Below are 15,630 nucleotides of genomic sequence, written 5' to 3'. Positions count from 1 at the left end.
TGAGTCCAGGAGTTTGAGACCAACCTGGGCAACACAGCAAGACTCGGTCTACACACAAACACACACACAGACACACCACACACACACACCTTACACACACTTAGCTAGGTGTAATGGTGCGTGCCTGCGGTACCAGTTACTCAGGAGGCCGAGGCTGGTGGGCCCCTTGAGTCCGGGAGATCTAGACTGCAGTGAGCTGTGCTTATGCCAGTGCACTCCAGCCTAGGCAACACAGCGACACCATGTTTACAAAAAAAAAACAGTATTACGAGACACAGGATTTTTATTTCTTTGCAACTACGTCCTGTTACAAAAAGCAGTGATTCCAACATGAAATATTTACAAGACGCATCCCATTACTTTCCCTCCCTTGGCCACCGTCCCCAACCCCCCAAAACAGCTTTCTCTGTAAGTTTCTCACTAGAGTAGCGAGTGAGAAATGTGTTTGAAGACTAGGGAAACGAGAAAGGTATGCGGGCTCCTAGAGGATTTCGGGTGAGTTGTTTGAAAAAGGAGGTGAAGGAATTCAAAGTTTCACGTCATGAGCCTAAAGTAAGGCGTGTCAGGGCCGTCCCGAAGGTAACTGGGTAAATAAGTTTGTGAGGACAAAGACCAGCGCCAGGCCCAGGGCGGAGCCTCCGCCGCCCCGGCGCAGGGACTCGACCTAGGCGGAGGACGGGGCGGAGCGCGGCCGGCACTGTGGAGCCGGGAAGATGGCACCGCCCACGGAGCTGCCGGCTAGACCCGAGCGAGGCAGCGCGCCCGGCTTCCGCGCCATGGGGCGGCTGGTGGCTGTGGGCTTGCTGGGGATCGCGCTGGCGCTCCTGGGCGAGAGGCTCCTGGCACTCAGGTAGGTGGGACTCCCGCGCGCCCCTCCTCGCCGGTCCCCAGGCTGGGGTGGCAGCGTGGTGCGGGGAGGGCGCAGGCTGGGGGAGGGATTCCTGCGGGACCGGCCCTGCGGCCGGAGTTGGAGAATTTTTGATTGCCGTCCCTCCCCCAGCTACTTGAACACCCATCACCCCGACTCTCCTCTTCTAGTGAAAAAACTAGCAAAGTTTGGAATGAATCGCGACACTTTCTTGAAAGTATATAAGCCCTTGCTGCTAACAAAGTTCTCTTCTGCTTAGGCTGACAAGAGAATGCTTTACAATTACTCAAGGGCCAAACCTCTGAAAACAAAACGACTACTCTTGCGTTGAAACTTTAATTATGAAGATTTATTTCAGGTCATTGGTGCTGCTTCTCCTTGTTGCCCAAACGAGCCCCGTCTTTAATAAAGTTGTTCTCCACCCATTTCTGCATAGTTTGAGTAGATCAAAGACACTTGAAATATTCAGCTACTGTTCTTACTTTACTTCCTGTGTATTCACAAGGGGAGCCTGAAGCCAGAATGCCAGACAGTGCAGACACTATTCCATCTCGCATTTTAGTTTTAATGAAAAATCTCTGGCAGGTAGATATCATAGTTTATGAATTACCAACTCAAAGTTTATTTTTTATTTGTTTTATTTTATTTTTTGTACAGATGGGGTCTTGCTATATTGCCCAGGCTGGTCCCTAACTCTTGAGCTCATGCAATCCTATGGCCTAGGCCTCTGACAGTGCTGAGATTATAGGTGTGAGCTGTCCTGCCCTGCCTCAACCAAAATTTTATAGGCCTCATGCAAAAGAGTTCCGGAAATACTGAGCACCTGGTATGTGTGATATTCTCTCTTAGGCTCCTGTAGTAGACTACGACCCTTATGGAGTTTAATACAGGGGAAGAGAGAAATAAAATACAGTAAATGTATAAATTAGGATGTCGTAAGGACAGGCACAAACAAATCCCATAGGCTTAAAGAGGAAAGATTACATACCCTGAAGGTGGAGTTCCAGAGGAAGAGACATTCGACCTGACCTTGAAGGGTGGGTGCAACACATACAGGCATGAAGGGGCCCATGCCAAATGTATAGTGCAGCAGGAGCAAAGGTACTAAGGTGAGAAGTTAGAAGACTAGCAAATGGGCCAGTTTGAAGGGAGCATGAAGTCAGGAGATGAGAATAGTAGGGTGGTGGGAAGGATAGGTTTTGAGGCCATTAAATATAAGTTGAAAAATGGGGCCCCACTTTGATAGACCCAATAGTCCTTCAAAAGGGAAATATTGGTGGGTTTTGCTTTTCAACAAGAACTTAATATAACTAGTTGTGTTTTATAGAGATAAGCCTGGAAGGGGGGATTGGAATAGAGCAATGGTTCTCTGTACATTAGAATCTCTTGGAGGGCCGGTGTCTGGGTGGCACCACCAAAGATTCTGATTCAGCTGGTCTGGATCAGAATCTACAGCCACACTTGTAATCCCAGCACTGTCAGAGGCCTATGCTGGAGGATTGCTTGAGCCCAGGAGTTAGCGACAGGCCTGGGCAACATAGCAAGATCCCATCTCTACAAAATAAATAAATAAATAAATAAAATTTGAGTTGGTAATTTATAAACTGTGGTGTCTACCTACCAGAGATTTTTCATTATAACTAAAATGTGATATGGAATAATGTACTGTTTGGCAAGGTGGCTTCAAGGTTCACAGGTAAATAGATAAATAAGGAAGTACATAATGTAAGAACAGTGGCTGACAGTGGCAGTGGTATTTTTTATTTTTAAAAACACTCCTGATAATTCTAATGAACAGTCAAGGTTGAGAACTACTATAATAGAGAGCGGACATGGGGAAGCTGGTTAAGGTGTTGCAGTAGGTCAGAGAAGATAACAGGGACCCAAATTCCGGAACCCCAGGGATGAGGGAGAAGTCAAAAGTACTACCAGAGTTTGTGCCACAGCTCTGCTGTCCCATGGTTGTAGTTTTATCTACTGATAAAGCAATGCAAAGAGGAAGAGTGTGGTGGCTGAGATGGCAGTGAGAGTTGAGGAAAGAACGCTTATGGGTAGGAAATGGACATGTTTTATGGGTAGGAAATGGACATGTTGACCTTAATTTTCATGTTAGATGGTGCCCATTGTACTCTACAGAACATTCATGAGTTGGATGACTTTGTATATGATCTGTCCTCTCTGTTTCAAAGACAAGACCACCAAAATTTACAAGCTTATTATGTTGTCACTAATGTGTAAGCCACCAGTTTTTCTGCAAGTTGGAAGTTTTCTCAACAGTCAAATTTTTCCCCTTCTTACTAATCTTAAGGTTTTAAAGTTATAGCTGCAAATCTAAAAAAAAAAAATGAAAAAGTAAGTAAAACTTATTGACAGAATGCACCTGACAGTTTATTTACAGGTTTTTGGTTGGTTTTTGTTTTTCTTTGTTTTTAATTTTGAGACAAGGTCTTGCTCTGCTGCCCAAGCCAGAGTACAGTGGTACATCAAAGCTCACTGCAGCCTCAAACTCCTAGGCACAAGCAGTCCTCCCTCCTCAGCCTCCTGAGTATCTGGGATTACAGATGCGTGCTAGCATGCCCAGCTAATACTTTTATTTCTTGCAGAGACAGGGTCTCACTTTGTTGCCCAGGCTAATCCCAAACTCCTGGCCTCAAGTGATGCTCCCGCCTCGGCCTCCCAAAGTGGTAGGATTATATGCATCAGCCACCACCCTCGGCCTGCTTTACAATTTGATACAACTTTTCTTTATGTGACTGTGATATACTTTATTGGGCAGTGACTTTATAAAGTGGTAACTTTATTGGATATGTGAAGCCCCAAATGGGCTGATGTGAGAATGTTGGGTGGCTGGATTTAGCAAAGAAAAATGTAGGTTACCCAGTTAACTTTGAATTTCAGATAGATAATTTTTTTTTAAGTATAAGTATGAAATACTTACCATACTTTTAGCATAAGCGTGGAATTTGGGACATAATTATACTGAAATATCATTCATTGTTTATCTCAAATTAAAATTTAACTGGGTACCCTGTATTTTATCATATGGTGGAGTGCCTTCTCTTTACAGAATTTGGTGACCCTTAGAGTCTGTTTTAAAAAGGAGCATGTTCAGCCAGACACGGTGGCTCATGCCTGTAATCCCACACTTTGGGAGGCTGAGGCGGGCAGATCACTAGAGGTCAGGAGTTCAAAACCAGCCTGGCCAACATGGTGAAACCGGCCTCTAATAAAAATACAAAAATTAGCCAGGTGTGGTGGTGCATGCCTGTAATCCCAGCTACTTGGGAGGCTGAGTCAGGAGAATTGCTTGAACCCCGGAGGTAGAGGTTGCAGTGAGCCAAGATTGAGCCACTACACTCCAGCCTGGACAACAGAGCAAGACTCCCTCAAAAAAAAGAGAAAAAAAAGCATGTTCCCACTTCCTCATAAGGAAAGGCTCTTCAGAGGAAGTTGAAGAGACAGAGTCTTTATGTTTGATTTTTTTCTTTAATCTGATACCTACTGTTTGATTATTCAATATTTAGAGATAGGGCTTTGGCAATTTCTCTCCCCCAGACAGACAGTTATTTCTCTTCCCAGGTTGCCCACTTCAATTTTTAGTATAAGGATGTCCCAGAGGGATAAATGTCATCAAAGCTGTCTTTCTTCTTCTGAACTGTAACTGGGATTCCACACCCTCCTTTTCCACCCCTCCCTAGTTGAGCAATAAAGGAGAAAATAACAGTATACACATATTCCCAGGCCAGTTCCTGGTGTCAAGGTACGCAGCTGTGGATGAATCATGAGGCTTGAGTGCATCAGAGACCTAAGCGTGGGCAGGAACCCCCAGAGTACCCATGTGAATGTTCTACTTGCTGCCTGGCACCTTTTATGACAATTCCCACAAGAAGCTATGTGGTCTGTTTCTACTTCTGAAGGAGCAGTCTTTTTTTTTCTTTTAAACCACCATCCTTTAAATCATTTATTAGGTGACTCTTGTGTGCTGGTCAGTGTGTCAAAAGTGTAAAAACTTCTTTTTTTTTTTTTTTAACCTATCTTTAAAAATTTTTTTTTTTTTTTTTCTTCAAGGCAGGATCTTGCTCTCTCACCCAGGCTGGAATGCAGCAGCACAATCATAGCTCATTGTAACCCGCAACACCTGGACTCAAGTGATCCTCCCACCTCAGCCTCCTAAGCAGTGAGGACTATAGGCATGCACCACCACACCTGGCTATTTAAAAAAACACGGCTGGGCATGGTGGCTCATTACTGTAATCCCAGCACTTTGGGAGGCTGAGGTGGGAGAAGTAGGCTCTGGTAGAAGTAAAGGTCAGGAGTTCAAGACCAGCCTGACCAACATGGTGAAACCCCATCTGTACTAAAAATACAAAATTAGCTGGGAAGGGTGGCACGTGCCTGTAATCCCAGCTACTCAGGAGGCTGAGGCGGGAAAATCGCTTGAACCCGGGAGGTGGAAGTTACAGTGAGCTATTGCACTCCAGCCTGGCGACAGAGCGAGACTCTGTCTCAAAAAAACAAAAAATACATTTTTTTTGTAGAGACGGGGTTCTTGCTGAGTTGCCCAGGCTGATCTCAAACTTCTAGCCGCAAGTGATCCTCCCACCTCAACTTCCCAAAGCACTGGGATTATGGGTGTGAGCTACTGAGCCCTGCCAAATTTCTTTATATTAAACCAAAATATACATTTACTGACATTTGGACAGAAAGCTCTTTTACTTTTATGCCTTCATCCAGTCTTTCTAGATATCTTCCCTTCTACATTATAACTGTAAATACTGAGGTTAGAGAGGTTAACTAGTTAGTTCAACAGAATAATGTAATTATTCAATAATATAATTAATGAATAATTAGTGCTGAACCTGTCGCCTCAGCCAGGTCTCCTGATTCCAAATAAGTTGGCCCCAGCTCCCCACAGTCTTCTAGCTTCTCTGCCAGTGGAGCAAATTTTCCCTAGGTTTACAGGCCTAAGCACAAATTCCTAGTAACTTAGTGCAAGTATTGCCAGAGTCCAAGGGGTGAATTCCAAAGGGTTTTTACAAGGCTATACATAAAAGATAAAGCCCTGGCTTCTATATCGCTTGCACATAGGAGATAAAGCCACAGCAGTTGTGTGTAAATTCAAAAGCAGAGAAGTATGGCACAAAGAAACTCCTGATAGTAACACTGTATTCCCACTTTGCTCAGGGGCATATTGGCACCATAGCTTGGTGCACCCTTACTGCTACCTGCCATGAGACCAGATAATAGCTAGCAGACCCTGGTCTCATTCTCCTCTGGAAGGGTACTGCTGTTTCCTGAATGAAAAAAACTGAGATTGATTTCATGCTAATGACTGTTGGTTAAGAGTTCATGCTTTGTGAACAGGTAGCCTGAGTTCATTCATACCTCTACTATTTACCTGAAAACTTGATTTTCTGAAAACTGAAAAGTGATTATTTCACTTTTCTGTGCCCCAGTGTTGTAATCTGTAGGATGGGGAACTATCTGCTCCACAGTGGGACTATGAGAATGCTTAAAACATTGCCAGGCACACAGTCAGCTCAATAAATGACATCTATGAAGACAATGAAATTCAAGCAAAATTCCTTAAACCTTTGTGCCATACATCCCTTTGGCAGTCTGGTGAAGCCTTCATTCCTTCTCAGCATCATGTTTTTAAATGAGTAAAATAAAATATGTACGATTACAAAGGAAACCAATTATACTTAAATACTGCTACCAAACTATTTTAAAATTTATGATATAATATGCTTTTTTAATTAAACCCTTAAATGGATCTAGAGGTAGGTAAATGTCTAACAGATATTTTGAAGTAGCTATGAATATAAATAGCACTTTGAGCTATCTACAACTGAAATGCGATAGAAAAGTATCTAATTTCTATTAGTGACAGAGTCACAAATACTACTAATAGTATTGTGGTTTGTTGCGTACACTCATCATCAAAGGAAATACTCAATTTGAATTAGAGGTTTAAATAAAGGTGTATTTTTCCCCCATCCAAGTTCATGGATCCCTGAATTCTACTCATGGATTCCTTGGTCACTGGACTCCATAGGGGTCACTTGGGGAATGATTGTGACACCAATGAAGGAAACCAGCAGATACCGTTTCCTGTATTTTACCTACCATAGGCTTGTGATGAAGAAATAATTAATAAATAACTGTAATGAAAAAGAAAAGAAAGAAAAACAATAGGAACCTAAAATAGAGAAGGCAAATAGCTTTCCTTTTGAGTGTCAGTTTTAACAAACTCCCTGTGGTTGCGAAACAATGTGTCTGAGGCTGGCTCAGGGTTAAAGGGAGAGTGCTGCTATTGGTTAGCGATGCCTGCCTGACAGCAGAATGGCAATAGCCATGCATCTCTGACCTAGCACAGTCATAAGCATGCTATAGACATAAAAGTGTTAGGGAATAAATAGGCTCTGGCAGAAGTAAAGAGTGTTCCTCCTCTCATATCATCACTTATATGTGTTTATACCATTTATGTCGTGCTTTTTTACATGAATACTTTTAGGCTTATTAATCTAATCCAAAAAGGTTTGTATAGCTTTCTCTATATTGAGAGAAATATGTGTATTTCTTAAATACACAAACTTCTTAAGTCTGATGCCAGTGAGGATTGCTTCCAGCCACAAGTAACATACATCAGATTAATGGTAGTTCATTTGAAGAGGGATTTATTTTCCTCATGTGACAAACACCTCTGTAGGTGACCCAATATAGAGCTTGCTCGTTGAGCCAGTGATTATATCAAGGAACTGGGTTCTTCATGTATTTTCATTATTTGATCTCTCCCTATTGACTTTATAGCTGTATCTTTCTCAAGGATACAGAATGGCTACTGCAGTCTCAAGCACTGCATGTGTGTTTAAATCATGAAGAAAGGAAACAGAGTGATGCCAGCTAGCTCTCTTCTCATGACTCTCGTTTGTATCCAGAACACAGTACCTTTCCCCAAAACCTGGGTCATATGATTACATCTCAATACAGGGGAGTCTGGGAAAGCAAATATTTGCTTTGCCCACCACTACAATGGAAGCAGCAAGGGAGAAAGAAAGAGGGGTGGGAATGGCGTTAATTTTGTCAGCCACTATGGTCTGCCACCCAGAAAACAGAAGTCCACCAACAAGCAGGGAACTGATTGTTCTGCCAGGGAAAATGTCTGGCAGTTTCCAACTGAAGAAATTCGGAAGTCTTAATGGTCCAGGAAGGATAGAGGCAAAACCCCCATTTTCTTTTATCAAAAGGGAAAGCCAAGAAAAAAATCAGTTAAGTAGAAGTTATGCACAATCCCCATGTAACTCTTCCGTGTTAATAACAGGTAGGCTGCATATCAAAACATGATACTGTACAAGAAAACTGGTTGAAAAAGAGTGCCCTATTTAGCATCAATTACTTACGCAAACCTAAGTTGACTCTGAAACCGGAAGCCCATATTAAACTTTCCAAACACATCAGAATGTGTTACTTTGAACAGATTGTATTTAATCCAAAGAGATTATCTTTGAAAAAGGTAGACGGTAAACATCGTTATTCCTATTTTTGTATAGTCAAATAGGCATAGTAGTAAGTTGTGTAAAATTGACATCCAAACCACTGCATGATACTAAAACTTAGTGTACAAACAGCAGTTATAACCTATTGCTTTGTATCTGCATCTGTTTCTGGAGTCATATAACATAGTAGAATCTTGGAGGTGTTTTAGGCTCATCCTTATTTTATCCATAAAGAAGACTGACACCTATAGAGATTAACTAACCTGCCAAAGGTCATGGCAATTGCACTGCTAAGACAAGAACACAGATCCCTTTACTTTCTGAGAAAAGTACAGAGTAGTTTAAAGCAAAAACTCCCCTGCTTCCAGCACTTCTGGCTAAGTTGAGCCTTGGGAAAACTATTTTGTCTGATTCAGTTTTCTCATCTTTAAATTTGGAATAATGCTACCTAATTTATAGGGTTGTTTGAAGAATTAAATGAATTTATAGGGTTGTTTGAAGAATTAAATGAATGCACGGAGGTAAATCACTCAGAACAGCGGTAAATTATATGTGTTTTTGTTATTTATTTCCTTTGACCACCCATGATTATCATGAGTGTCATCCTCATCATCACAATTAAGATTACTACCACATTAGGCTACATAAACTGTTTTTTTTCTCTCTCTGTTTTATAATTTCAGTTTTTTTTTTAGATTCAAGGGGTACATGTGCAGGTTTTACATGGGTATATTGTGTGATGCTGAGGTTTGGGGAACATGATGCCATCACCCAGGTAGTGAGCATAGTACCCTATAGTTTCTCAGCCCTTGTCCACTCCCCTCCCTTCCCCTTCTAGTAGTCCCCAGTGTCTACCATCGTCATCTTTATGTCCATGTGCACCATTGTTTAGCTCCCAGTTAAAGTGAGAACATGTAGTATTTGGTTTTCTAGCTAATTTTTCCTCTTGAATCACTTCACTGACACGTAGGAGTGAGATTTATTGTATTTTTTAATGCTTTATTTAAAAATTAGTATTATTTAATACATTTAATGCATCATATTTTTATTATATTTAAATATTGATTTATTTATACTTGTTGCCTTATTGCTATATTGTTTCAGAAGACTTAATATTAAGTTACATGATTTCAAATACATACTGATTAACATTTTAATTAGAAACTTTATGTATGATATGAATTGCCAAAATGTGTAGTTGGTACAAACTAGGAGTAGTTCTGGGTTATCTAGAAGAAACCGGTAGCCTGCGCTATATTCTAGAAGCCTTCCCCAGTGTCTAGACCTCAGAAGCTGTTAGGGATATGCACAGGAGAAGGACACACAGCAAATAGCTATTTTGTCTCTTAACTGTATGGTATGTGGGAACCACTGAAAAATGTAAAGTTTCTACAAGGTGCTATTTTTATTATTTATGGCTCTAGAGAACAGAGAAGGTGAAAAAATGTGAGAGGAGAAGGGAAAGCCAATAGTACGTGGCCTTCAAAACCAAAGATCCCACAGGTGTTGCCCCAAACTGCTTCTAGAGTGGAGAGGGAGGGGGAAGACATCCTATTAGAGTTCAGCATTCTCTTCTTATTTCCTCCTTTTAATTTTCTGGATATACAACAGCAAATAGTTTTGCTAAAGTAGTTACAAAACTAGTTGGTGTTCTCCATCCTTCCTACTCCAGTAAATGCTGTCATGGATGGGTACACTAAAATCTCAGAATTCACTGCTATATCACTCATCCATGTAACCAAAAACCACTTGTACCCTGAAAAGCTATTGAAATAAGATAAATAAATTCTTATTTTAAAAAATACTGTGATAGGGATGCTGCCTTCTTCTCTTTTTGTTAGTAACTGTTTGTGGGATGTCTGTGGTGTGTCAGGCTCTGAGCAATGCCATTTTCTCTTGGCTTCTTTGCAGTCTGTGTGTGAGGCTTAGAGTCATTTTTCATTGTTTGACTCTTCAGAAGGAAGACAGGGCTTCTGGTTCTACATCTGGAACACTTTTCCCACAACACCAACACTGTGAGAAATGCGAGCTGGTGCTCTGTTTACACTTGTGTAGGAACTTGCATTATAAGGTTTATTGGTTGAGTTATTGGCTTTAAAATAAAAAAAAAAAACCATATCAGTATATAGAACTTTGCAATAGGCCTTTTTGTTTTAACTTCATTTCTGGTGCAGCTTTATGTTCCTACTCTTGTTTTTCTATTTTCTCTTTCATCTGCTTTAGACTTAAAACGCTGTGTTTTATGTATTGCTGCAAGCCTCTTTAAACCCTTTCTAAAACAAAGCAGGGAATACATAAACAAATATATATATATTTTTTTGTAACAGAAATCGACTTAAAGCCTCGAGAGAAGTAGAATCTGTAGACCTTCCAAACTGCCACCTGATTAAAGGAATTGGTATGTATGTGAAAATGCTTGTTGGGAACATTGCATTTTTTGGCCATTAACATTAAAACACTCATTAATGGTATTTTAGCATGAAATTACTGTTTTCCAGTGGATAAATCACATTGGATCAACAAAAACCTCTTTGGTCAACCTCTTGATCTCATGCACCCTCTATTTATTCTTCTTTTCTACCGTCACTGTAAATTATTCTTTTTTGTGTGTAATTCTATGTTTAGCATTTGATTTCTTGATTTCTTGCTTGTTTTGCGACTTCTCTGAACTATATTTATCAAGTCTGTATTGTTTGTCAGGTATGGCCGCTGCAGTCTGTGTTCTGTGAGCCTCGTGATCAGCTAGTGAAGGAAGCTTTATGTAGGCAGTGACAGCATTTACCCTGCTCACTACTCTGTAACTAGGATCTTATCTTATGGCTAACATGTAACTGACCAATATGGTTTGGTCGTGTCACCACCCAAATCTCATCTTGAACTATAGTTCCCATAATCCCCATGTGTCGTGGGAGGGACCCAGTGAGAGGTCATTGAATCATGAGGTGGTTACCCTGTGCTGCTGTTCTCATGGTAGTGAGCGAGTTCTCATGAGATCTGATGGTTTTATAAGGGGCTTTTCCCTCCTTTTGCTCGGCACTTCTCCTTGCTGCTGCCATATGAAGAAAGGTGTGTTTTCTTCACCTTCCACCAGGATTGTAAGTTTCCTGAGGCCTCCCCAGCCACACGGAACTGTGAGTCAATTAAACCTCTTTCCTCTGTAAATTACCCGGTCTCAGGTATGTCTTTATTAGCAGCGTGAGAACGGACTAATGTACCGGCACATTTTACAATATGTATTGTAAAAACTTGTGTTTATTTTCTCTTCTAAGCTATCACTGCAGAGGGGGAGAGTCTCCCTCTTCCCTTGACTTTATGTAGGATGTATTGTGGAGCCTGAGTCTTTGAGGAGGGGCTCCTAAGAGCAAGCCCTAGTTTTGCTATAGATAAGGAGGGATCTGTCCAGATTCTTCTCCAGCACTGAGGGTCTCTCTGGTGTGTTTGCAGTTTTTCTCCAAGGTAGAGTCCGTGTCTTGCTGTCTTTTACCCTTTGTCATCTACTAAGTACATGTCCCTAGTACATGATAGACCCATAGTAACTATTTTTAAATTATCAGTGAACAATAAATATTGGCTTTCCTTTTTTAAAAATTTTCTTTTTTTTTGATAGGTGGCCTCACTCTGTCACCTAGGCCAGAATGCAGTAGTGCAATCTTGGCTCACTGCAGCCCTCACCTCCTGGGCTCAGGCAGTCCTCCCGCCCCATCCTCCTGGGTAGCTGAGACTACAGGCACATGCCACCACTCATGGCTAGTTTTTTATTTTTGTAGAGACAGGGTCTTGCTATGTTGTCCAGGCTGGTCTTGAACTCCTGGCCTCAAGCAGTCCTCCCAACTTGGTCTCCCAAAGTGCTGGGATTACAGGTATGAGGCACTGAGCCCAGCCAATATTGGCTTTCCTTAGATATGGTTCATGGTATGATTAGAAACAAAAAGAATTAGAAGTCAATACATCTAGTTTCTAGTTCTATTCTGCCACAATGTGACCTTAGGCAAAGTGGGCTTTTGTATTTGTCACCTATAATGATGAGTTTGTGATTAAACTGAAGGTTTTAGACTTTAAAAAGCCTGGGACCATTTATTTATAATCTTACTCTGAGAGCCACAGTGTGGAAATAACTAGACTGTCATTGGGTCCTTTCTAGTCCTTTATAACAACATCCTTCTCTAGAGGTAGGAGAGACAATTCAATATTTTGTTTTATTCTTTAGAAATTAAAACTCAGGTTACATGGAAATGTTCTCCTCTTGGAATAGGTAACATTGTTAAACAAGTTTTGAGTGTCCTTCCATCTTTTTCTGTCTTTTTATGAATACTCCTATACATAATTTTTAAAAATATAAATGGGGTCAAATTATGCATAATATTTCAAAACTAGCTTTTTATCTTTCCTGATAATTTCAGTCCATATGCAAATATATTGACTTTTTTTCAGAAATAGAATTTTAGTGTAAATATTTCACAACCTGCTTCATTCCTAAAACAATGTGAGCAGCTTTCCACATCAGCATATATAGTTACTTTATTCTTTTTAATATTTTCACATTCCATTATTTATTTAACCAGTCCCCTTTTAATGTACATTTGGGTGGTTACAGTTTTTTGCAACTATGAACAGATCAGTGAACATCATTGCTATTGCATTTGTTTATCTGTAGAATACATCCTTAACAATGGGATTGTTGTTCCCTTAGGATATGTGTTTAAAGTTTTGACAGTCATTGCTAAATTGCTCTCAAGTTGGCAACAGTAATAAACTCGGTGCCTCATAGTTGTAACTACGTTCACTACAGACAGGGTTCTCAGCACTCTTTTAGTAAAAATAAACCATCACTTGACAGTGCAACCTTCAGAGTTTCTCTACAAATCCCTTGCTTGACTCCCTTGTTTTCTTCTTTTAAATCAGCTTCCTCAGGTTGCTCTGCCTCTCATTCTTTAGGCATCTGTTTCCTATGTGTTCTTTCTCCTTTTTTTCATTGATACTTTTGTATGTCCCCAGTTCCACCTCCCATCCCCTAGACTGGCTGGCTGTCCTGGAATTTCTCTTCTTTCTTTCAATTGCCCAAACACTTAGTGGGAGGAGGCAAACTCATAACAGATAGCAGATTGACAACATCTGTGCTGGATCATGCAGACAGTTCAAGAGTCCCAAGTAACTTAGCAGCTTCATCTTCCCTTCCAGCTGCAATCAGGAGGAGACCTCTCAGAACTGGTCACTCAGCAAAAGCCAGATGGCATTAGTAAAAGATGTTGGGCAAGGGTGGGAGGTTGGGCCAGTGATCTCTTAGGTTACTTTTGCTGCTGAGTTAATAATTGTCACATTATTAAACAGCCCTTGGCCCTGGGAAGCCCACCTTCTGTGAATACAAGTCTCAGAGTAGACAATAGGGCACAACCAGCCATGTTACATGACAGACTGCCAAGTGCATTCTTCTTACAACTCACTGGGATGGAGCACTCCTCAGAGAAAAACAAGCCCAGTAACATTTGTATTCTGAACAGGCATCTGTCTATGTTTGTGACCTTTATGTTGTGATGTGTGTGAGCTGCTGTCTGGAATTGGAAAGAATGAGGAAATATGTCACCTATGGCCCCTCTTGTGAAGTGTTAAATGCCTCTGAGGCACTTCAAAAGGCAACAGAGCAGAGCGGATGAGTGATTAGAAGCACATTTGGGATACATTTTTAGATCTAATTAGAATTGTGCTTTTTTTTTTTTTTTTTCCTTTTTTGCTTTTGCCCTGTGGTTAGCACACACCATATGAACATTTGTCAAACGCTATGTTAGTGATGCATAATGGTTAATAATAACTTGTGGTTATATATCTTTAACAACAGTTACTTATTCACAGGTCTTTGACGGTAAGGAATAACAATGTGCTGGACACACGTTTCTATACAGGCAAAAGCAACTTTTTATGATAGAGAGGGCTGTTTCTTATTTTCTGTTTTGAAAACAGTAGTAGCTATGCACTTGAGGCCAACTAATCCCTCTAAGAGGTGAACCCTCCTTCCCCCTTGCCCTTGATTCCCATCAACACACACATACATATGCACACACTACAGTGCTTCAGTCACCATCACTGGAAGTGAACTATGTGTAATTTTTGGGTGCTTTATATATATCGTATCATATTGTATCTGTTTTAATAAATCATAGTTATTGACTACATATCATACAGGATGTATGCCTTCTGTGGGGCAGAAAGTAAGTTCACTATTTAGTCTTTTTTAAAAATTCATTCCCAGTATATCTTACAGACAGAAACTAAGCTTTTATACACCCAAGATTTGGCAGATTAACACCACCTGCATATTAAAAATTAAAATGTCAAGAGCTAGTTTATTTGAGGCTTAAAAGTTACAAAATCTTATTTTCTAAATGTCTGGCCTTCAAAATTTGAAGGGACTGTCTTTCTCAAGATTACTAACAATTTTATGCATTTGGCAATCAAGACCTTTACAATAACTGCTGCTTGGGAGATCTGGCGGAAAAAAGCATTGAAGTCTGTAGCCCTTATAATCAAGTACTTTACAGTCTACTGATGGGAGAAAAGGAAAACAAAACAAAACAAAAAACCACTGTGAGATATAGATACGTCTTTTCTTTTTCTAACAGATAAGGACCTGAGGCTCAAGGAGGTTAAGCAGCTTTTGCAAATTCACTTTCCAATATAGTGTCTTTTCCCAGGGTGATTAATATATATACTTGATGAGTGAACCAGAAAAGTAGAAAACAATATATTACATTACATATGGGATACTCTATTGGGTATAGTAAAGGATGAGTTGCTGTTATAAAATTATAGTCGCTTAGAAAATGGATAAGTTTATTTTTATTTTTCTCCCGTCAGTCTTAAGGTAAGCGAATGGCCTAGGGTAGTTGGGTGACTGTGTTCCATGTGGTCATTCAGGGGCAAATGCTGATGAAGCAACACTGCTATCTTCTCTTCGTATAAGACTGGATCTCTGCTTGTTGCCATTTCCCAGCAGGAAGGGGTAGAAATAAAATTTATATAGATATTTTTTTCTAGCCAGTAGTTGCATATATATTGTATTCTCACATCCTATTGACCAAAACTTAGACATATGGCCACATCTGTCAGCCAGAAAGGGTGGGATATGTTATCTATAGCTATGTTGCTACGTGCCTATTGCTAAAAAGGCTAAAAAGGAAGAAAGGGAACATGGATGCTGGTGAACACTTGGCCACCTCTGACACAGATAATTGCTAAAGTAATAAGATACTGAAATTAAATGTGATAAGC

The 15,630-nt window shown here is 40.5% G+C and overlaps 1 protein-coding gene across 2 annotated transcripts in view; it reads left to right on the top strand.

The window, feature by feature from the left end:
• Positions 1–399: 399 nt before the first annotated feature.
• Positions 400–15,630, top strand: part of PON2 (paraoxonase 2) — a 29,833-nt gene continuing 14,602 nt past the window's right edge. For both annotated transcript variants that reach the window (XM_011955100.1, XM_011955099.1), the window contains exons 1-2: positions 400–850; positions 10,695–10,765. In XM_011955100.1, the coding sequence (XP_011810490.1) occupies positions 714–850; positions 10,695–10,765 (208 nt within the window). In that variant the 5' untranslated portion in view covers positions 400–713. The remainder of the gene's footprint in view (positions 851–10,694; positions 10,766–15,630) is intronic.

This window comes from Colobus angolensis, unplaced genomic scaffold, assembly GCF_000951035.1.
Source record: "Colobus angolensis palliatus isolate OR3802 unplaced genomic scaffold, Cang.pa_1.0 Scaffold394, whole genome shotgun sequence".
In the NCBI taxonomy this organism is placed as follows: Eukaryota; Metazoa; Chordata; class Mammalia; order Primates; family Cercopithecidae; genus Colobus; species Colobus angolensis.
The sequence above is the reverse complement of the archived record's forward strand: the minus strand, read 5'-3'. Positions and strand labels throughout refer to the sequence as shown.